This window comes from Pelodiscus sinensis, chromosome 32 (genome assembly GCF_052426305.1).
Source record: "Pelodiscus sinensis isolate ZL-2025 chromosome 32, ASM5242630v1, whole genome shotgun sequence".
Taxonomy (NCBI): domain Eukaryota; kingdom Metazoa; phylum Chordata; order Testudines; family Trionychidae; genus Pelodiscus; species Pelodiscus sinensis.
The window spans coordinates 11,215,192-11,238,062 of record NC_143083.1 but is presented as its reverse complement, the minus strand read 5'-3'; the positions used below and the strand labels follow the sequence as shown (position 1 = coordinate 11,238,062).

At 55.0% G+C, this 22,871-nt stretch overlaps 1 protein-coding gene across 3 annotated transcripts in view; it reads right to left on the bottom strand.

The window, feature by feature from the left end:
- PIK3R2 (phosphoinositide-3-kinase regulatory subunit 2) overlaps nt 1-17,561 on the bottom strand; it is a 35,806-nt gene extending 18,245 nt beyond the window's left edge. For 2 of the 3 annotated variants that reach the window (XM_075902924.2, XM_075902926.2), the window contains exons 1-2: nt 17,406-17,561; nt 5,222-5,952 (exon numbers count right to left, since the gene is read on the bottom strand). In XM_075902924.2, coding sequence (XP_075759039.2) covers nt 5,222-5,561 — 340 coding nt within the window. In that variant the 5' untranslated portion in view covers nt 5,562-5,952; nt 17,406-17,561. Of the gene's footprint in view, nt 1-5,221; nt 5,953-17,331 lie in introns of all 3 variants that reach the window. The other variant, XM_075902925.2, reaches the window with a different exon arrangement.
- Between the last annotated feature and the right edge of the window lie 5,310 nt (nt 17,562-22,871).

Below are 22,871 nucleotides of genomic sequence, written 5' to 3'. Positions count from 1 at the left end.
AATGCAGCATCCAAGCCTTGTGGGCCCCAGATCTAGGCCTGGCCCTGGCTGCTAGGGGCTCGGCAGGGCGGGTGGGGAGCTGCGGGGAGGGGGGAACTGGCTGTGGAGAGCCAGGGTTAATCCGGAGAGCCAGAGAGAGAAATCATGTCAGCACATTCCTGCCCTTGGCTGCTTGTTAAACATGGAAACTGGCCCTTTGCCTCCTCCAGCGCCACGGTAACGGAGCAGCTCCTCAGCCCTCCCTGCAGAGATGTGGGCCCAGCTCCCCCCAGCGCTGGACGCATCAGGCCAGGACCCCCAACTGCAGAGCCCAGGGGACTGCTCCACACACCAAGGCTTGAAACCTAACGGGGCGAGCTAGTCTGCGCAGGCGTTTTCTCGCCCGGCTTCCTCTCTCTGCTACAGGCTCAGGCTGCATCCGGCCCTCACGCCGCTTCGCGTCTGCCTGTCCCTCACAGGAGTCTGCCTCCACACCCGTGCTGAGCACGCGCGTTGGACATGCCGGTCCCGCGCCCAGTGTTCCCTGTAAGCTGAGTGCTCAGGCGGCCACCCAGGAGAGGAGCAGAGAGCCCACAGCTTGTGTATGTGCTGGTGGTGCACATCCACACATGCCTCGGTGCACACCACAACATTTATTCCACCAGTGGATTAAAAAAATTTTTAGAGGGCTCTGGCTCCTCAGTCCTGAATCCAGGAAACTGGGAGAGTTAGACTCAAGAGAAAGCTGGATTCTGCATGGTGTAACCCACCCTCCTGGCCAGGGTCCCTGGCAGTCCTAGGCAAGCTTCTGTGTTCTGGGCAGGAATGCCAAGCTATGCCATTAGAGTGCTGTCTAGGCAAGCTGTGCCCTCAGCTCCTGCGCGATGCAGGGAGAACCAGCAACTCGCCACACATGGGAATAGGGATGTCAACGAGTAGGCGACTGGTTCTGGAACCCACAAGAGGAGAGGCTATTTTTGATTTAGTCCTAAGTGGAGTGCAGGATCTGGTCCAAGTGGTAAATATAACTGGACTGCTTGGAAAGAGTGACCAAAATGTAATAAAATTTAACATCCCTGTGGTGGGAAAAACACCTCAGCAGCCCAACACTGTGGTATTTAATTTCAGAAAGGGGAACTACACAAAACGGAGGAAGTTAGTTAAACCGAAATTAAAAGGTACAGTGACAAAAGTAAAATCTCTACAAGCTGCATGGAAACTTTTCAAAGACACCTGTAATACAGGGCCAACTTAAATGCATACCCCAAACTTAAAAAACAAAACAAAACAAACACACAGTAAGAGAGCCAAAAAAGGACCACTGTGGCTTACCAACAAAGTAAAAGAAGCAGTGATAGACAAAAAGACATCTTTTAAAAAGTGGAAGTCAAATCCTAGTGAGGCTAATAGAAAGGAGCATCAGCTTGGTCAAATTAAGTATAAAAACATAATAAGAAAAGCCAAAAAGGAGTTTGAAGAACAGCTAGCCAAAAACTCAAAAGTAATACCAAAATATTTTTAAGTACGTAAGCAGTAGGAAGCAGGCTACAGAATCAGGGAACGAACAAGATGCTAAAGGAGCACTCAGAGATGATAAAGCCATATCGGAGAAGCTAAATGAACTATTTATTCAGTCTTCATGGCTGAGGATATTGGGGAGATTCCCAAACCTGAGCCATTCTTTTTAGGTAACAAATCTGAGGAACTGTCCCAGATTGAGGTGTCATTAGAGGAGGTTTTGGAACAAATTGATAAACTTAACAGTAACAAGTCACTGGGACCAGATGGAATTCACCCAAGAGTTCTGAAAGAACTCAAATGGGATACTGTGGAACTATTAACTGTGCTTTGTAACCTGTCCTTTAAATCAGCTTCCATACCTAATGACTGGAAGATAGCGAACGTGAGGCCAATATTTTAAAAAGACTCTAGAGGTGAACCGGGCAATTACAGACTGGTAAGTCTAACCTCGGTACCAGGCAAATTAGTTGAAACTATAGTAAAGAATAAAACTGTCACATAGATGAATATATTTTGTTGGGGAAAGTCAACGTGGTTTCTGTAAAGGGAAATCATGCCTTACTAATCTACTAGAGTTCTTTGAGGGGTCAACAAACATGTGGACAAGGGGGAGCCAGTGGATGTAGTATACTTAGATTTCCAGAAAGCCTTTGACAAGATCCCTCACCAAAGGCTCTTAAGTAAAGTAAGTTGTCATGGGATAAGAGGGAAGGGCCTTTCATGGACTGTTAAATGGTTAGAAGACAAGAAACAAAGGTCAGTTTTCAGCGTAGAGAGAGGTAATTAGTGGGGTCCCCAAAGGGTCTATCCTGGGACCAATCCTATTCAACATATTTATAAAGGATCTAGAGAAAGGGGTAAACAGGGAGGTGGCAAATTTTGCAGGTGATACCAAGCTGCTCAAGATAGTTAAGACCAAAGCAGATGGTGAAGAGCTTCAAAAAGATCTCACCAAACTAAGTGCTTGGGCAACAAAATGGCAAATGTAATGTTGATAAATGTAAAGTAATGCACATTAGAAAAAATAATCCCAACTATACATACAATATGCTGCAGACTAATTTTGCTACAACTACGCAAGACAGAGATCTTGGAATCATAGTGGATAGTTCTCTGAAAACATCCACTCAGTGTGCAGCAGCAGTCAAAAAAGCATATTGACTGTTAGGAATCATTATAAAAGGGATAGAGAATAAGACAGAAAATCACTTATTGCCCCTATCTATAACCATGGTACGCCCACATCTTGAATACTTGGTACAGATGTGGTCGCCTCATCTCAAAAAAGATATCTTGGCATTGCAAAAGGTTTGGAAAAGGGCAATCAAAATGATTAGGGGTTTAGAACGGGTCCCATATGAAGAGAGATAAAAAAAGACTTGGACTTTTCGGCTTAGAAAAGAGGAGACTAAGGGGGGAGATGCTAGAGGTCTATAAAATCATGAGTGGTGTGGAAGAAGTGAACAAGGAAAAGTTAAAAGTTTACTTATTCCCACAATATAAGAACTAGGGGTCACCAAATGAAATTAATAAGCAGCAGGTTTAAAACAAACAAAAGGAAGTTTTTCTTCACTCAGGGCACAGTCAACTTGTGGAACTCCTTGCCAGAGGATGTGGTGAAGGCTAGGACTTTAACAGGGTTCAAAACTGAGCTAGACAGATTCATGGAGGTTAGGTCCATCAATGTCTATTAGTCAGGATGGGTAGGAAAAGCGTCCCTAGCCTCTGTCTGAAAATGGGTGACAGGAGAGGGATCACATGAGAACTACCTGCGGTGTGCCCTCCCTTGGGAGCATCCAGTATTTTTTTGGCATGTGAGAAGGGTTAAGATGTGCACACGACCACGGACTTGGGTGTTCCAGGCAACTGTTCCTTTTATCGCATAAATGTCGGGAACTTGTCCCATGCCACGGCCAGCTTCTCCAAAGGGAGGCAGCATGGGTCTGACACCCTTGGGAGAAAGCACCCACGTCCCATGACCACCCGGAGCAGCACTCATGGAGGAGGGACCCAACCCTCAGCAAGTCGCGCCGATGTGAAGAAACCGTCTTGCTCAGATCCTGCCCAGTGCGTTAGCTGGGCTGGTAGGCCCTCGGCATCCTCACAACAACCATGGGAGGAGAGGCCATGACTGGCGTTTGTGCAGCCTGTTCTTCAACCTCGGGTGAGGGGGATCCCACCATGCCCCCTTGGGAGCCTGCACCAGAGTGAAACGCCCCCGTACGAAAGTTTTCCTAACGTTTAACCTAAACCTCCCTTGCTGAATATTAAGCCCATGGATGTGGAGAACGGATCAACCGCCGTCCTTTTCGAGCAGCCCTTCACAAGGCTATCAGGGCCGCCCAGAGATTTCCATTCTCTAGACTGGCCACAGTCCATGTTTTTTAACCCCCTCTCGCAGGTTTCCTAACCCTTTTTCCCATGCTTGTCACTCTCCTCTGGGCTCGCTCCAATCTGTGCACATCTTTCCTAACGTGTGGTGCCCGGCACCAGACGCCGTGCTCAGCTGGGGCTTCGCCGGTGCTGAACAGAGATCGGCAAGTTTAACACAAACCAAAGGAAGTATTTCCTCACACAGCGCGCAGTCAACCTGTGGAACTCCTCGCCAGAGGATGTGGTGAAGTCCAAGATTATAACAGGGTTCAAAAAAAGAGCTAGGACATGTCCCTCAATGGCTATTAGCCAGCATGGGCAGGAATGGTGTCCCTAGCCTCTGTTTGTCAGAAGCTGGGAAGAGGCGAGGAGATGGACCACTTGATGATTACCTGTTCTGTTCACTCCTTCTGGGGCATCTAGTATCAGCCACCGTCGGCAGGATACTGGGCTAGCTAGACCTTTGGCCGTTCTTATGTACCAGTAAAACGCCCTCCCCTGCCCTTGGGTAGCTACAGAACAGCATGGTCAGCATATATAGCCTTGCACGCCAGAGTATGGGTACACTGTTCATGCCCCAAGTGTGCCATGTGACACAGCACTGAATGGGAAACCTGGCAAGTCGCTCAGTGGCTCTAGGGGCTGGCGGCTGCATCGCGCTGAGTAACTGGGAGTAACACGCTGCGGCTGCCCAAGTTCAATCCCAGCTATGTGCTAGAACGGCCGAACTCCCCGGAGGCAAAGGCTGATGACCGGCTGGGCAGCCTGGTATTTAGCACCTGCACGAAGCCCAGGCTGGTGCACAGAGCCGCACCGTAGCAGGCAGGAGATGCGGGCCTGGCAGTACAGATACGGAGTGCACTTCCCCGGGGTGGAAATCCATCCCAGGACCTGCATCCCCCTGGCTGCCCTGAGATTAGAGGCCCTGGGGGGAGGGAAAAGGCTTATGTGATGCATACCCAGCCTGTGCATGGAGCTGAGCCGCAGTGCCAGGTGGGGGACCCCAGCCTGCACCTCCCCAGAGCTGGGGATTTTATCAGTAATGCTCTGTGCTATCAGCACCTTAGCACCTCCCTTGCAGAGCGGATTAACTTCCAGCAGCCCTGGAAAGCACAGCCTCAGGCCGCTAAGAGGGGGCGGGGAAGGGGGTTGAGCACATGAGAGGCTGAGGGCCTAATGGTCAAGCTGGGCCTGGAATCCAGGAGTCCTGACCTCCCGCCAGGTGCTCTAACCACTAGGGAGCCCCACCAGGGTGTTCCATTCTCCACCCCGCTGCTTCCCAGGGCCAGGCGGAGGGAGAGAAGCCGTACTTCCTTATAGCCCTCCCCCGCCCTGGGGAAGGGCTTACCTTGCTCCGGCGTCTCCCGCATGCGGGACGTACTGACCCCCGGAGTAGCCGGCAAGGGTCTCTGCACCCTGGGTCTGTGGGAAGGGAGGTTGATTTTCACGGGCCCAACGTATTCCACGTAGGTGCCGGGGAAATCCCCTTTCTGCCTGGTCCGTTCATTGGTGCCCAGGATCCACCCGATCTGGTGGGGCGTCTGCTCGTCTCCCTCCTTGAAGCCCAGGGTCTGCAGTGTCCCTTTGCTCACCACCAGGATATCCCCGGGCAGCAGGTCAATGTCCTCCTCACGCTCTTTGCGGTACGGGTAGAGCGCGCGGTACTGGAAGCCCTCGGTGCTGCCCATCTTCTCTGCCGCACGGGGCCGCTGGAGCCGGGGCCAGCTGCTCGGGACCAGTGAGGGGGAGGGGACAGCTGGGCTCAGGCGCTGCTCTCCCCCTGCACCATGCTGTGTGCGTTCAACGGCTAAGGACGGCCCCGTGCACGCTCACGCTCCCGCGCGCCGAAGGGCAGCCCCTTTTCCGTAACTTAAAGCCACGATTCAGCCAAATGATGGAGCAGAGGGAGAAGGCGACGAACATAATCCAGCACTCCTGTCCGGGCATGCGCCAAAAAAGGGGGCAGCTCAGGGCTCCGCAGTCCTAGGAGGGGGCCGGCGTTTCAGGGTCCGCAGGGCGAGGGGGCAGCGGGTTGCCAGCCAAACATGGTGTGGACTGCCACTTCTCTCCTCCCAGAGCCTGGAAAGGGGAAGAAAGATGGTCTGTTAGCTCAAGGCCAAATGTTCCAGAGCTGGGGCCTTCCTGGCATACTCCCACCATCCCTCCAGGCTAATCACTCCAGTAAAACTAACTCCACCCACTAGGCAATCAAGCCCCTTTACTTGGATGTTCCTTGGATTCAGAGCACAGGATCCCTAAACTGCAAAAGCAAGAGAGGCTCAGTGCAAAATCGCCCTGCGGTCTGGGACTTACAACACACACGGTAACGCGAGATCCCACCACAAAGGGCGGCGGGTGCGTATGTGTGGAAGGAGGCGGCTACCCAGCAACTAGGACCCTTTCTTGAACTCGCATCCATGTTTCCCGGCACAAGCTAAAGGGAGCGAACTGGCTTTCAAGAGGTGTCCGTGGGTCTATGCTGAGCTCACACACGTTTCACAAAATTGGCCTTAAGCCAATTGCCACATGTGTGTTTGAACAATGCTGACAGGATCCACGTGGTCTCAGGAGCTGGAGCAGCCTGTTGGCCTATAACCCCTGGAAATGTTTGCCCTGGTGACCAGACGCGCTGTGGCAGGGACCAGGGCAAATGGGCAGCAGCCAGCAGCACCCCCATAGCTGAAGTACATTTAGCCTTTTAATAAGCGTGCTCCACAAGTTCAGTTTGGCCCCCCAGCTGCTGAGGTTTTCCTGAGGTTAGCAAATTCAAAAGGCAGAAGACCCCCGTTACGGCCCATCCATCCCTCCTGCTAGTTCTCCACTCCTCTGGCTGCTTTGTGTCCTGTATCCCAAGTGACAGAGCTCCCTGACTTCCCTGGAGACGTGACTGCCGGGCCTGGCCCAGCTCCCATGCAGGAAGACTCGGTGTCCAGTAGGGATGTAATAGTGTAGTTGATTAACCGATAAGCAAAAGCTTATACGTTAACGCTATCGACTACATGCATTTCCCTACCCAGTACATTTTTTAGCAGCCTGGCTCAGTCCTGGCTCACGCTGGGTCCAGGACCTATCCCACTGGGGCTCTGCGTTTAAAGCATATTAGGAGCCAGGCAGGCAGGCAGCCTGGCTCAGTTCCAGCTCTCGTCAGGTCTGGGAGCTCAGCCCCCACCTCCTCTGGACAGGGGCTGCTGCTTCTGTATCAGAGGCAGCAGCCCGGGGCAACAGGCAGATGGTCCGTGAGGGGAGCTGGTTTTAAAACTGGCTCCCCCTCACGGGCCAGCTCTCTGCCTGGCACCCTGTACTGCTGCCTCGGATTCAGAGGCAGCAGCACGGAGCAGCAGAGGGCTCCTCGGGACTGAGGCCAGAGCGCACTGGCTGCCGCCCCCGGGGACTATAGAATAGTCGAGTAACCGATAAGAATTAATGAGGTTACTTGACTATTCAATTAACCGATATTTAACATCCCTAGCGACAAGTCGAAACTCCCTGCTCACCCTTCTGCTGCTGCCGCAATGCCAGAGAGCAGATCCAGGTGAGGTCACAGCGTGTGCAGCAAACACACAAGGACAATCCGTGACCCACACAGCTCTCCCACAACAGCCTTTCCCCCAGCGGTGTTCACACTCCTCAGGTGTGTATCCCCATCGCTGTTCTTATTTAGCTCCTCCAGGCCCCGGTCTCTGCCGGGTTTCCAGAGTTTACTGGCACTCTGACCAGGACAAGGGCACCTGCCATGTTCTCTGTGCAGACGTGCAGTAGCGGGGAGGCCGGACACGGGAGGTGTGCGGCACGACTACAGCGCTGGCTTCGGATATGCAGGGCCGGTCTCTTATCATCCCATCTCCACACCCCATTTTCCCTTCACCGGACCCGGCACAGAGCCCTGACCCTGCCTGGCCCCCCAGGCGCTCAGACAGCACACGGGCATCCCCCTGTCTCCATGGAGTCAAGCTGGCAGCTTTCTGAGCAGCCCTTCTAAAGGTCACAGGAACCCGCCCGTTCTCCAGCAAGCCTCCGATTAGCCCCCAGCATGAACCCAGCTAACAAAAGCTGGGGATATTTTTAGGACTAAATAAATGCTGCAGCAATGGAGGCACCAGGAAGCTCCTGCCCATTAGGAAAAAAACAAAACAAAAAGCTGTGAATTTCTAGTTATTTGCCCTGTGAGGAAGCCCTGTGTTTTGTAGCACTGACGGGAGGAGGGGGGTGAAGAGACGGAGATTGGTCTGTCTGGGGCTGCCACGGCCCCCCGCTGAGCCGGGGGGAGCACTCAGGGACCTGCAAAGAATGACGTGATAACAACAACAGGTCTTGTCGGGTGTCGAGCTCCTGGTAAGAGCACGAGGCTCATTCTGGACCTATGAGGGACCCCCTGGGGTCCAGTCAGACCCCACTGCTGGCAGCCCCATGCCCACCCCGACCACTTCCCCTTCGGGGCTCGCTCACACATGGGGTTTGTCCAGCTTCCCCAAGACGGCTCATCCCAGCTGCAGCCATGTGACCACAAGGGCACCCCAGGGACCTGGTGTCACTGGGGTGGGCGGGTGTTTACTAGCGATGTGAACACCAGTGGGCGCCTCTCCTGGAGAGCCGGCTGCTGCTTCTGTATCCGTCACCTGGTAAACCCTCAGCACACAGCTCCCCCCATCTCCTCGCAAGGGGGGCAAGGCAAATCGCAACACATCCTTGCATTGAGCAGTCCTTTTCCAAACGAGGGGGCCTTCTGATTGGCTTAGAGGGCCAGCCTCAGCCAAACCACAGAATGTCACAGGACCAACACCCCTTGCCACTGGCTCTGCCTTTGCCCACCTGCGTTTAATTCCCATCATCAGCTCCTTGCCATGGGCATAGCACAAAGTGTGGTCCACGGACCATTACTGGTCGGACTCCCTTCCCTGCTACTGGGGAGAACCCTGAGCCTTGCAGGCCGGATCCGGCTCGGGGGGGAGGGGGGGGGAGCAGGAAGGGGCTCTATACGCTGCTGCTGCGCCCTCCCCGCCAGCTGGGGAAATAGCAGAGCGGTTTCCTGCACAACTGGAGACTTTCCCCGCTGCTCCCGTTGGTCAGAATCACAGCCAATGGGAGCAGCAGGGGCGGCGCCTGGGAGAGCGGGAGGCACGGAGCCAGGTAAGCGCCTCCATCCCCAGACTCTGCCCCTCCAGTGGCAGCAAGTGCCCCAGCAATGGCGGGGAGGGGGGGCAGGGGGAGTCTGAGCAGCACTGTGCAGCTGCCTCAAGCCAGGAAGGGCGCAGGCTGCCAAGGAATGAACCAGTTAACCCCCTGCCGTGGAGAGCAAGTCCCAGGAGAAAGCCCGCCATTCTGCTCCAGAAGAGGCGCACTGGGGTTAGCGCCTCTCCAGCTAAAAGGGGAACAGGGCATCTACCACATCTGCGAGAACAATCCGATTTAATGAGCTGCAGCAAGGAGCCTCTCCGGAGAGAAGATCCAACCGCTCCAGGAGGGCACGGGGTGGGGGGTGCCGATAACCAGACAACTCTACTCTGATGTCTTCCCCTCAGCCTGGCGTCTGCTCTTCCACTGTGGGGCCCCCCACGCAGCCGCAAACACACACAGGCGGGGAGACAAGTTCCACAGGGCCGCCGACAATCATGCATTCATTCAAACGCACAGGGCTACCGCTCAACTGAATTCAGAGAGAGGCTAAAGCAACCCCATACCAGCCAGCTGGCTCAGCCAAACCCAGCTTTTTGTGCAGCGGCGGGGGGGAAGGGAGCACGTAAAACCCGTTCAAAGCACAGAAGTCTGCATCCCCAGCATCTGCATCCTGTCCTCTCCAGAGGAGACGGTTGTTCTACATCCCGCTGCCAATCCGGGCAAGTAACTGTGCGTGCGCAGTGACAACCGCAGCTCAGGAAACCTCCGTGCCCAATGGAAAGCAGATGACAGATTCTGTGCTAAGGGATGCGGCTCATGCGCCAAATCCCATAAATACAGGTTTGGAGGGAGCCAGACGCTCCAACGCTTTGGAGAGTGCCAGAACAGGGCAATCAGCCAGGGACTCAGGCCACGCTCACGCCTGGGCATGCAGGTGCTTCAACATTGGGGAAAGATAGCGATTTCCCTCCCCCTCCCCTCGGATACTGTGAATTCACTTAGCTCCCCCACAAAACCCACAGCCCCTAGAATCCCCCACTGACTTACGGGGCCCCATAAACCCTCAGGGTGGCCTTGTGAACAGGACAGGCAATCAAGAGGCGCATTCTCAGCTTCTGGCAAACTCCCCACCACTAGATAAAGCAAACATGTGGATTTTGTTATTTAAATTCAGTTTTTATTTAAACCGTTTTTTTTAACTAAACCTTTTAAATTTGAAACTATGAAAACCGACACAAAGGCCAAAACTTCCTGTAATCTAAAATCTTTTAAACAAAAACCCAGTCCTGCAGCCAGGAACCCTCCCCCTGGCTCGAAGAGCGCAGCTTTTTTGATTATAGACAGAACGGCAGGAAAACTAAGCTAGGAGGAGAGGCAGATACGGTGGAAGGCAGGGAGAGGGTCCAGAGTGACCGAGACAAATTGGAGGATTGGGCCAAAAAATCTGATGAGGTTCAACAAGGACAAATGCAGGGTCCCGCACTTGGGATGGAAGAATCCCAAGTATTGTTACAGGCTGGGGACTGACTGGCTAAGTAGCAGTTCAGCAGAAAAGGACCTGGGGATTACAGTGGATGAGAAGCTGGATATGAGTCAACAGGATGCCCTTTTAGCCAAGAAGGCTAACGACATATTAGGGTGCATTAGGAGGAGCATTGCCAGCAGATCTAGGGAAGCTGTTATTCCCCTTTATTCAGCACTGGTGAGGCCACAACTGGAGTATTACGTCCAGTCCTGGGTCCCCCACTATAGAAAGGATGTGGATGTATTGGAGAGGGACCAGCAGAGGGAAACCAAAATGATGAGGGGGCTGGAGCACGTGACCTACGAGGAGAGGCTGAGGGATTTGGGCTTATTTAGTCTGCAGAAGAGAAGAGCGAGGGGGGATTTGAGAGAAGCCTTCAACTTCCTGAAGGGGGGTTCCAAAGAGGAGGGAGAGAGGCTGTTCTCAGTAGTGACAGATGGCAGAACAAGGAGCAACGGTCTCAGGTTGCAGTGGTGGAGGACTAGGTTGGATATTAGGAAAAACTAGGAGGGTGGGGAAGCACTGGGATGGGTTCCCTAGGAAGGGGGTAGAACCTCCATCCCTAGAGGTTTCAGTTGGGTTTGGTCCTGCCTTGGGTAGGGGGCTGGACTTGATGACCTCCTGAGGTCTCTTCCAGCCCTGGGCTTCTATGAAAACCTGTAGCTCAGCTCAAGCCAGATATTATAAACAAGTCCTGTGCTGCAGTACGTGTCTCTGCCACAGCACGAACGCTGGGATTTCTCTCGTCCCTTAGGGAGCGCCCCCTTTTGTGGTGCAGAAAAGCTTTTGCACCTCTACTCCCTAGGGAGTCAGGTTCGCTAGCAAGGGCCCTGAGAGCATTTTCTTCATTGGACTAGTTCCTTGAAAGCTGTGAAACCAAATGGGAGCGGAAGCACAGAAGAGCTTTTTCCCACTTCCCTCCAATCTAGGACTGAAAACGAACTCAATCAGAGCGCTTGAAGGTCACGGGGCCACGCTGTCAAAGGTCGTTAGGCACCGAACGACGCGGATGGGATTTTGGAAAATTACACCAGGCACCTTGTAACGCCCATGGCTACACAATCAATAACCGTCTCAACGATAACATGCCAAACAGCACAGTGCACCCGCCTCCCTCCTTCCCCAAGTGCTGGCTCACAAGTGCACCACTCACAAGGCACCACCTCTGGCAGCAGCTAGGTTTCCCTGGGAGGTTTCCCATCCAAGTCCCAAACAGGCATAACCCTACTGAGCTTGAGATTCAAGGCACTCGCAGAATGGAAGGATGGGGGCAGGTTCTAGGGAAGTCTTGCTGGAAAGAGCCCATTCATAGGAGTGTTTGAGCAAGAGATGAGAGGAGGGCAGACAATGCAAAAAACTCTGGGAGGGGCAGAGCACAAAGGAAGGGCAGACGTGTGTAGAAGTGAGAAGTATTTACTTGGGGAATATCCATATAGTTCAGCAAGAGATGGAATAAAATGACTGGCTCCCACCACAGACAAGTGGGAACCAAAAGGCAAAAAGTGTTTGAAGCTCTCCAGTTTCTTGGCAGGTGATAGTCATGACCCTCCCAGGCATGCTGGAGGCCTCCTTACTGCTCCGTGACATGAAATATATCCAGGTCCAGGATTACTGGCCTTCACACTGCCAAGCACCACAAAGGATCTCTTTCTTTGGAGGCCTCTGTTGTGTGTGGGCTGCAGTCATGCTCTCCTGCCTGGTTCCACATAATCTCTCGCCGAGTCTTACAGCGGTATGCGCTTCACTCAGCAATTCAGGTTTTTAAACTCAGTTTAGCGGCTCCAACAAAAGCCTACAGGGGAACTGGGTTTGAACGCAAGTAAGGAACACACCTTTCATCTGCAACGATGACATAGCCGGGTTCAGGAAGCATGGGGTGGATGTCTCCTCCTGTCCGTGACTATTACTCTATGTGCGCGTAAAGGAGACGTTCCTTCCTGCCCGAACTTTTGTAGTGTTAACGAAGACACCTTTGGCTTTGTGACTGAAACCGTCGAAGCCACGGGGCATCTGAGATGTTTGGAAGGGAATAAAAGAAACAACGGGCCGAATACAACAACAGTCCCATGGCTCAGTTAGCCCTTCATTTGGATCCCAGAGTAGCCAGATTAAATCACCTCCATTTTCGAAGTTTTTTCTTCGCATGCTTGGTTTTCTGGAAGCACTAATTTCAGAATAGAACGCTAACTGAATTTTCGACATATCATTCGCCACTCACAAATGACTCCAAAGACAATAAGAAAAGTATTCAGAAAGCTGGGAATAACATTCTGTTCCCTGAAAGATGAGGAATTATGCCCAAGTTCACCGAGTTGAGGGAGCAAGTCTGACTCGGAGTTCATTGTTTGTATCTCCCTTCACTCAATTCGCAGCAGCTCCAGATTCTCTTTCAGGAATCATCGGAGCCTCCAATATGATAAATATTTTCCACTGGAAGCACGCATCAATTCCTTGATTGATGCACGGAGCAACCTCCTTGCATCCCACTTGATTTCGGGCTTCTCTCTCAACCCAGAGTTTCTGGTCCAAAGACAGTCAGCTGAGAGAGGAAGGGGATTCCCCCCCCCCCCCGTTCTAAGAGCAAAGTTGATTAATGTTCCGAGTTCAAAATGGGAGGTTTGGAGTAATTGCCCTCAAGTGCCCAAGGTGCAAGTAAGGAGAGCTGGAGATACAGTGACAGCTACTTTGAGTCATGTAGCAGAACCTGAGAAACAAGCCCAAGAGGTCAAAGTACAAAGATTATCGCTGAAGAAATCCAACTGCCACCTGGCCTGTCCCACATACTAGAGATGCTAGTGACTGCAACGAGGGCTAACACAGTCTGAAGGATGGACCAGCACCACTTTATCCTCTCATGTTAAACTGGGAGGGGTGGGGGAGGAGCAGGAAAATGATTTTGGCTGTATTTACTCAGCTGCCTTCGTTCTCTGCTCCTGCAGCCCGAGTCGCAGAGTGCATTTCCTGGTGGTACTGAGAACTGCTCTAAAAAGAAAAGAAATAACGCTGGGGAGCAGAGGAGGTCGCTCTTCCATTCCTGTCACTAGAAAGGTCCCAGGGAGACATTGTCAGCATGAATGGCCATATTATTTCAGGGTCCTCACCAGTGTTCCCGAGGGGTGGCCACCCAGGAGAGATTCAAATGCCACCCAGCTGCTTAGCAGAGTGCCCACAGCCGGAAGCATGCATTCCTATGGGTGGTGCACTTCAGTGCATGCCTTGGTGCGCATAACAAAATTTATTCTGCACACGGGTGGAAAAAATTAGAGGGACCACAGGTCCTCACACCTTCTCATTCTCGGACAGCAACAGAAGGACTTTGACTGCCCAGACCCCATGCACTGCCACAGGATGTTACTCCCCATCTCAACGTTAAATACCAGACTTGGGAGGCAGTGGAGACGGAATAAAGTTCCTTCCAACGAGATTGACAAGCGTTCCTGTGATCTGAGGGATGAACCTGCAAAATGTATTGTAAACAGGTCCGTCCCTGCAGGTCTGTCCCTGTCTTTTACAAGGCAGATAGATACGGTGGCTAGATTGGGAATTCGGGGAGTTACACAGGGAGGAGGGTTGAGTGGATTAAGAATAAGAGAAATCCCTGCATTTCTCATCCCTTCAGATCAAATCTTCCAGCTGCGTGAGTTTAAGACATGTGCCTCAGTAGCCCTCCTTATCAGAGCAATAAATTCCCTCCACCAATTCCCTGAGTCCAGCTTTCATTTTACAGAATCATTTCACGCCAGCACAGACAAAATGGCCCAGCTGCTAACACAAACAGAGGAGGAAGAGAGGCGCCCCCTTCCCAGCCCGGCAGTTATTCCCGTGTCTAACCGTTCAACTTTCCAAACAGACGCGAGCAGACACCAAGCCAGGCAAGTCGTTAAGACGAGAGAGGCCACGGCTGCCGCTGACAAGCTAACGCAGGGGTGGGGGACCTTTTTCGGATCAGGGGCCACTCACCCACAGAAAAGTCAGTCGGGGAGAAGCAGGAGAAAAAAAAAACCCTCACTGAGAAGTAGAAAGACACTCCCCACATTCCCCTTGCTCACCAGAGCCTAGGGTGGGCCAGGCCTAACAGATTTTGTGCACTACAGCCCCCGGGGGCTGGAACACCAGGGTGGGCTCCCCAATGCTGGGGAAGGGCTGAGCCATGGGGGCTGGATCCAGGCAAGCTGAGGGCCACATCCGGTCCCCGGGCCTGAGCTAAAGAAAGAGGCTTTCTGCCTGGAGACCCTCCCCTCCCCTCTAAACAACATGTGAATTCCTATCTTGGGGCTCCACCGTTCCGCCCTCCCACGTCCCATTCGCAGGCGGCTGCAGGATTGTGCCTGACACCACGGGCTAAATGCAGCCTCGAGGGACGTCAGGCAGAGCTGCAAGCTGCAGTGTGCATGGCGAGGCTGCTAGGATCCCCCCCGAACGAGGCCTCTACAGACAGACGTCACTGCCTGCTCTACCATCCTCCTCTCTAAAGCCACAAGGGCTGTGCCAAGTCCCCATCACGCTCCTTTGCTTGTAGATCGATCCCCCCGAACGCTAACCCGTCGCCTCTTGGGACCTGAAGCCCCAGTGGGGTTTCTCTCTGTTAAGATCTGCTCAGGGCCCAGCCCCTTGTGGTCCAGATCCCAGCTGGGGCCCTTGGGCACCTCTCAACACCCACCCACCCCTCTCTGCCAAGCAAAGTGCTCGGGGAGCAGATGACTGGGACTGCCTGCAGAGCTCCGCTTCACAGCCATGTCCAATGCACCCCACGCTAAGAGCCTGCCTGTGCCCTACAAGCTTCCCTGTTCGCCCCTCCCTGCGCACATGCTGCTTCCCAGGCCAGGCCCCTGACTGCCAGGCCAGCCTCGACACCCCCTGGCTCAGCACGCGTTTGGGGGTTCACATTAAAATCCTGACCCCCATAATCACCACTGCCTGCCCTGCACCCGCAGTCCCCTCCTGCAGCCCCCTCCTCAGACATGCCCAGGGCGCCTCATTTGGGATGCACCGAGTACAGAAGGCTCTCATGCCCCTCTGAGGTGGCTGCAATACACCTCCCTCCCCCCCCCCCAGCTCACCAGCCCAGGGTCAGAGAGATGCAATGCACACAGCCCCTCCCCCACTTACTACCACAGGATTGGGGGGTGAAATGCACACAACCTCCCTCAGCTCACTGCCCCAGGGCAGGGGGGAAGAGTGCAAGGCACACCCCCTCCAACTAAGCCTCAGGGTCGGGGGAGGGCAATGCACACAGCACTCCCCCCCCCCCCAAGAGCTCACCACCTCAGGGTGAGGGGGCAGGGGAAGAGAGGTGTGTGTATAATGCAAACTGCCCGCCCAGCTCACTGCCCCAGGGTCGGGGGGAATGAAATGCACACAGACCCCCCCCTCAGCTCACCGCCCCAGGGTCGGGGGGAATGAAATGCACACAGACCCCCCCCTCAGCTCACGGCCCCAGGGTCGGGGGGTGCAATGCATACAGACACCCCCCAGCTCACCGCCCCAGGGTCGGGGGGTGCAATGCATACAGACACCCCCCAGCTCACCACCCCATGGTCGGGGGGTGCAATGCATACAGCTCCCCCAGCTCACCGCCCCAGGGTCGGGGGGTGCAATGCACACAGACCCCCCAGCTCACCGCCCCAGGGTCGGGGGGTGCAATGCATACAGCCCCCCCAGCTCACTGCCCCAGGATCGGGGGGTGCAATGCACATAGACCCTCCAGCTCACCGCCCCAGGGTCAGGGGGTGCAATGCATACAGGCCCCCCCAGCTCACCACCCCAGAGTCAGGGGGTGCAATGCATACAGGCCCCCCCAGCTCACCACCCCAGAGTCAGGGGGTGCAATGCACACAGACCCCCCCCCAGCTCACCGCCCCATGGTCGGGGGGTGCAATGCATACAGACCCCCCCAGCTCATCGCCCCAGGGTCGGGGGGAATGAAATGCACACAGCCCCCCCCCTCAGCTCACGGCCCCAGGGTCGGGGGGTGCAATGCACACAACCCCCCCCAGTTCACCGCCCCAGGGTCGGGGGGTGCAATGCACACAGCTCCCCCAGCTCACCGCCCCAGGGTCGGGGGTGCAATGCATACAGACGGGGGGTCTGTATGCACACAGCTCCCCCAGCTCATCGCCCCAGGGTCGGGGGGAATGAAATGCACACAGCCCCCCCCCTCAGCTCACGGCCCCAGGGTCGGGGGGTGCAATGCACACAACCCCCCCCAGTTCACCGCCCCAGGGTCGGGGGGTGCAATGCATACAGCTCCCCCAGCTCACCGCCCCAGGGTCGGGGGGTGCAATGCACACAGACCCCCCAGCTCACCGTCCCAGGGTCGGGGGGTGCAATGCATACAGCCCCCCCCCAGCTCACCGCCCCAGGGTCGGGGGGTGCAATGCATACAGCCCCCCCCAGCTCGCCGCCCCATGGTCGGGGGGTGCAATGCACACAGACCCCCCCAGCTCACCGCCCCAGGGTCGGGGGGTGCAATGCATACAGCCCCCCCAGCTCACCGCCCCAGGGTCGGGGGGTGCAATGCATACAGCCCCCCCAGCTCGCCGCCCCAGGGTCGGGGGGTGCAATGCATACAGCCCCCCCAGCTCACCGCTCCAGGGTCGGGGGGTGCAATGCATACAGCCCACCCAGCTCACCGCCCCAGGGTCGGGGGGTGCAATGCATACAGCCCCCCCCAGCTCACCGCCCCAGGGTCGGGGGGTGCAATGCATACAGCCCCCCCCAGCTCACCGCCCCAGGGTCGGGGGGTGCAATGCATACAGCCCCCCCAGCTCACCGCCCCAGGGTCGGGGGGTGCAATGCATACAGCCCCCCCAGCTCACCTTCCCCCGGCTGGGACATATGCCCCGCACCCAAGGAAGCTCCGACAAAGCCACGAACCGAGCCCGGGACCCACCTCTCCGCCAGCCCCATCCGCGCGCCGCAGCCCCACGTCCCTCCTGCCTCCGCCAGGCAGCAACTAGTTCGGCTTCGGCGCCTCCCCCTGTCCCGCCCAGCGGCAGCCTCAGACAGGCCGGAAAGAGCCGACGTCTAGCGGAAAGACCCGAGCCCTCTCCCGAAAATACACGAGCGAAGGCGGAGATCCCCGAAGCTCTCCGAGAGCTCTCGGACAGCTCCGAGGACAGCCGAGCGCAAAAGAGGACAGAACCTCGCCCCCTTCCCGGAGCCAGCGGGAGACATCGGCGATGCCCGAGCAGGGACGGAAACACCCGAGTGCCCCCCCACGCTCCCGAGCAGAGACGGAAACACCCGAGTCCGGGCACCTAACCCGCCATTACGTCACATCAATGATTGTATTAATTCTAGAGCAGCAGGGGGCTGGTCCCCTAAGTTATCCCCGGGCAGCGAGTCCCCCAGAGCCCCCCCGCACCCACCGTTCCCTCAGCGCCCCCCCCACCTGCACCCCTCAGAGCCCCCCCAGCAACCCCTGGCACCCACCACCCCCTCAAAGTCCCCCCACCTGCACCCCTCAGAGCCCCTCCATTTGCACCCTCAGAGCCCCCCCAGCACCCACTATCCCCCTCAGCGCCCCCTGGCACCCACCATCCCCCTCAGCACCCCCTGGCACCCACCACCCCCTCAAAGTCCCCCCACCTGCACCCCTCAGAGCCCCCTAGCACCCACCAGCCCCCTCAGAGCCCCTCCATTTGCACCCTCAGAGCCCCCCCAGCACCCACCATTCTCTCAGCACCCCCTCCACCTGCACCCCTCAGAGCCACCCCATTTGTACCCTCAGAGCCCCCCCAGCACCCACCAGCCCCCTCAGAGCCCCCCATCTGCACCCACCAGCCCCTCAGCCACCCCATCTGCACCCTCAGAGCCCCCCAGCACCCACTATCCCCCTCAGCACCCCCTGGCACCCACCACCCCCTCAAAGTCCCCCCACCTGCACCCCTCAGAGCCCCCTAGCACCCACCAGCCCCCTCAGAGCCACCCCAGCACCCACCTGCACCCTTCAGAGGCCCCTAGCACACACCAGCCACCTCAGAGCCACCCCAGCACCCACCTGCACCCTTCAGAGGCCCCTAGCACACACCAGCCACCTCAGAGCCACCCCAGCACCCACCTGCACCCTTCAGAGGCCCCTAGCACACACCAGCCACCTCAGAGCCCCTCCATTTGCACCCTCAGAGCCCCCCTAGCACCCGCTATCTCACTCAGAGTCCCCCCACCTGCACCCCTCAGAGGCCCCTGGCACCCACCATTCTCTCAGCACCCCCTCCACCTGCACCCTCAGAGCCCCCCCAGCACCCGCTATCTCACTCAGAGTCCCCCCACCTGCACCCCTCAGAGGCCCCTGGCACCCACCAGCCCCCTCAGAGCCCCCCATCTGCACCCACCAGCCCCTCAGCCACCCCATCTGCACCCTCAGAGCCCCCCCAGCACCCACTAGCTCCCTTCAAGCCCCCCACACCCCTCAAAGCCTCCCTGGCTGCTCTCCACAGAGCCCCCCAGCACCCACCCGCTCCCTGGCTATGTCCCTCAGAGCCCCCCAGCATCCATTGTCTCCCTCAGAGCGCCCCTCCATCCACACCCCTCAGAGCCCCCCCAGCACCCATCCCAGGTTGCCATTTTTGGCAGGATATGGTCCCTGTGGTTTCATCTCAAGATGATCTTTTATTCCTGAAGACTTTGGGACACTTCTGGATGGTTGGCACCCTGCACCCACTGTACCCCTCGCACCCCCCATGCCTCTCTGTGACATCAGCATCGAGGGTGTACGTGGGACGGTGGCTGCATTGCACCCACCCAGCCGGGGAGGCCCCAGTGGTGGGGCAGCTCGCCCCCAACAGCCTTTTTGCCCCTCTCAGCGGAAGCAGGACACGTGTGGGGCACACAGCATTGCCAGCACTGAACTAGCACCCCTGGGATCGCTGCTGTCAGGACATTTGGACTAGCAGGAGCTGCACTGCCCTGCACTAGGGAAGAGAGTTTGGGCCCCGCTGCAGGTGCCCGTCCCCTCTCCTGCTCAACCAGTAATTCAGCTCCATCCCCACACCTCCTGGGGCTCTTCGCCTCCCCATCTCGTCCCACAGGACTGCAGTGGGGTCCCCCCTGCTCCTTCCTAGGAAGGGCAGAGAAACAGAGCCATCCTCGCCCTTTGGCTCACACAAGGGGGAGAAGAAGGGTCTCCTGAGCTGGTAGGCTCTTGCCTCCCCCCTCTGTGAGAATGGCTTGAGATTGCTGGGGGGAAGGAGAGTGCTGTCTGCGGGGAGGACAGCCCATCAGAGGTCTCAAAACGGGGAGGGGTCTGGAATATCTCAGTGTGTTTGGAGACTGGCTCCAGCAGCCCCAACCAAAGCCTCCCATTGGTTTAAAAAAATCACCAGCCTCAGCAGCACTGCACAGACACGCACAGCTGGGCGAATGCAAACTTTTCCCCATTACAGGGAGGCTCTCACACTGCGCTGGGGCCGGGCTTGGTACACCTTTCACGCTGGCTCAACTTTAGGCCTGTTCTACTCAGTTCCCCCACACAAGCGGATCCTGTCTCGTTTCAGCTCAGTAAACCCACAGGCAGGAAAAGCCGTCTCAGTTTTCCCAGAGAGATGGAAGGCTCTTCTCCTACATCTTTGCCAGGGGCTTTTGTTTAGTCCGGCCTTCTCCTTTATCTCCGGAAGCTCAGCTCTTGGCCGAATTCCAGCACTAAGGCAAGTCCTGCCATGCTCAGCTCCTAGCCCAGAAGGCAGTTTGAAGAAAAGACAAGACAAAATTAACTCCAAAAGGATGAAGTAACATCTTTTCCCCTGCAGAAGCTTCACGATGGCAGTGGAAGTAGCCTTTTATCCTTTTGCTGTTGTATTGAAACCCACGCTAACGAGACACAGGCAGCTAGAAGCATGATGTTGTGCAGACATCTCAGCTGGTAGGTGTCTGACAGGTAGTTGTGCACAGATGGAAGAGGAAGATTTGCCTTTCTAGTCTTGCATATTTTTCTTCTCTTATGGCGGTTGCAGGAAAGCAGAGCTGCTAGAGTCAGCAAAGCATAGTTTAAGAGAACGGGGCCTAGTGCTATGTTTAAATGAGAACAGAGGAGATGGCACAGACCTGACAAGCTAAGCACACTGGATTTCAGAACAGGCTGACAAGGCTCACTAGAAATACATTTCAAAATGTAGACACAGAATTTTATTCTTGTCCAGGGTAAATAAAGAATTGTTTTTTGGACTACGTTTTAAGGTTGCCAGATGGTTGAAACATAAATACCACTCCCCTCCCCCTCCCCCCCGCCCAAAAAAGGGAAAACATTCTGTTGGAAGGGAAAAAAGGGGACAAAAAAGATAGAAGAAAAAAATAAAAAGGGACTCCAAGGACTTAAGCAAAAAAAAAAAAAAAAAAGCAGCATTAAAACAGCATGTCCCCTTTAAGAGTGAGTGCAGGGATAGGAACAGGGCTTGAGCACTAAGACACAGGGGAAAGCATTGCTTCCCCTAGTTCTTTTGGCCTGCAGCCATTTTGTGCCGGCAGCCTTGGGGAACCAGGTAAGCATGGAGGCTGGGGTCAGAGGACTGGGGGAGCCTGGAGAAGGTTGTGGGGGAGAGGCAGGGCACTGAGTGGTTGTAGGGTTGCTAGCTACCTAGCGTTTTTGCCTCCTGGCCTGGGAAAAATTCAGAAAATACCAGACATTTTAAGTGTCCAGTATTCTCTGAATTTTTTTTTACCGGACAGGAGCCAAAAATACCAGACTGTCCGGGTGAATACCGGACACCTGGCAACCCTACCATGTTTAGCGTAGGGATATCAACATGCAGTCTGCTACGTGATTAACCTGATTGGTTAATCCTATCGACTATGTGCACTTCCCCCACCTTGTTGCCTCTATCCATCAGCACTCAGAATCCTGATGATGTGCCCTGGGTCTGGAGAGGGCGTTTATGGGCCTCTCTCTAAGGCATGACGGCTCCATGCTGGCAGGATGTTCTCTGGGACAGGGAGTGGTGCTGCTGAGACAGCTAAAAGGGGGCTCCAAAATGGATTTACTTTTAGACTGGGGACTTGCCCAAGCCGGTACGGGCAGCCTGCAGGCAGGGGCAATCCATGACTATAGGTGGACTCAGCCACCGCCTAGGGTGCCGCCGTCCGGGGCGCCCGATGATGTCAATCCATTGACGACCCTGCAGGAGCGGGCGCCAATCGCGTGTTCCGCCTGGGGCGCCAGCTGCCGCAGCCGGCCTTGGGCTGCTCCTGCCTGCAGGCCCCTGGTGTCAATGGGACTTCTGGCTGATGGTGTAGAAGGCATGGTTTGAGGTGGGCTAAACCACTCGACTTGAGGTGCTGCTGTACTTCCTGACGGAGGGGTTCAGATGCCCAGTGTGGGTCTTGTCTCTCTCCCAACCCTTTCATTTCCCTTATGGGAGATTTTCTTGGATGGAGCTGGGGAGGGAGAGCGGCATCAGCTAAGAAGGTGGCACCAGAAGGATTCTGCGCACCAGTATTGCAGTGCTCAGGGCAGAGTTGGATCTCTGCTCCCGTGTTAGAGCTAGTGCTAACTCCATTAGGCATGCCCAGAAACAGATGTCCCTTTTGTCTGAGGTTTGAGCTTATAAATGTGACACTTGGTCGCTTATGTGCCCTTCACCTAAGTCACCTCAAAACAGCTGTTATAAGGATCCCTGATGATGGGGACTAATTTAGCTATAACTAGTCGAGCGAGATCGGGCAGTCATTGTGAAGAGTTTTCTGAAAACATCCATTCAGTGTGCAGCAGCAGTCAAAAAAGCAAAATGTTAGGAATCATTAAAAAGGGATAGAGAATAAGACAGAAAATATCTTATTGCCGCTTTATAAAACCATGGTCTACACACATCTTGAATACTGTGTACAGATGTGGTTGCCTCATCTCAAAAAAGATATTTTGGCATTGGAAAAGGTTCAGAAAAGGGCAACAAAAATTATTAGGGGTTTGGAACGGGTCCCATATGAAGAGAGATTTAAAAGATTTGGATTTTTCATCTTAGAAAAAAGAAGACTAAAGGGGGAAGATGATAGAAGTCTAATGAAATCATGACTGGTGTGGAAAAGTGAGTAAAAGTTATTTACTTATTCCCACAATATAAGAACTAAGGGTCACCAAATGAAATGAATAGGCAGAAGGTTTAAAAACAAACAAAAGGAAGTTTTTCTTCACTCAGCACAGTCAACCTGTGGAACTCCTTGCCAGAGGATGTGAAGACTAGGATTTTAACAGGGTTAAAAAAAGAGCTAGATAAATTCATGGAGGTTAGGCCCCATCAATGGCTATTAGCCAGGATTGGTAGGAATGGTGTCCCTAGCCTGTTTGTCTCAAAATGGGTGACAAGAGAGGGATCACGATTTCCTGTTCTGTGCCCTCCCTCTAGAGCATCTGATATTGGCCAGTGTC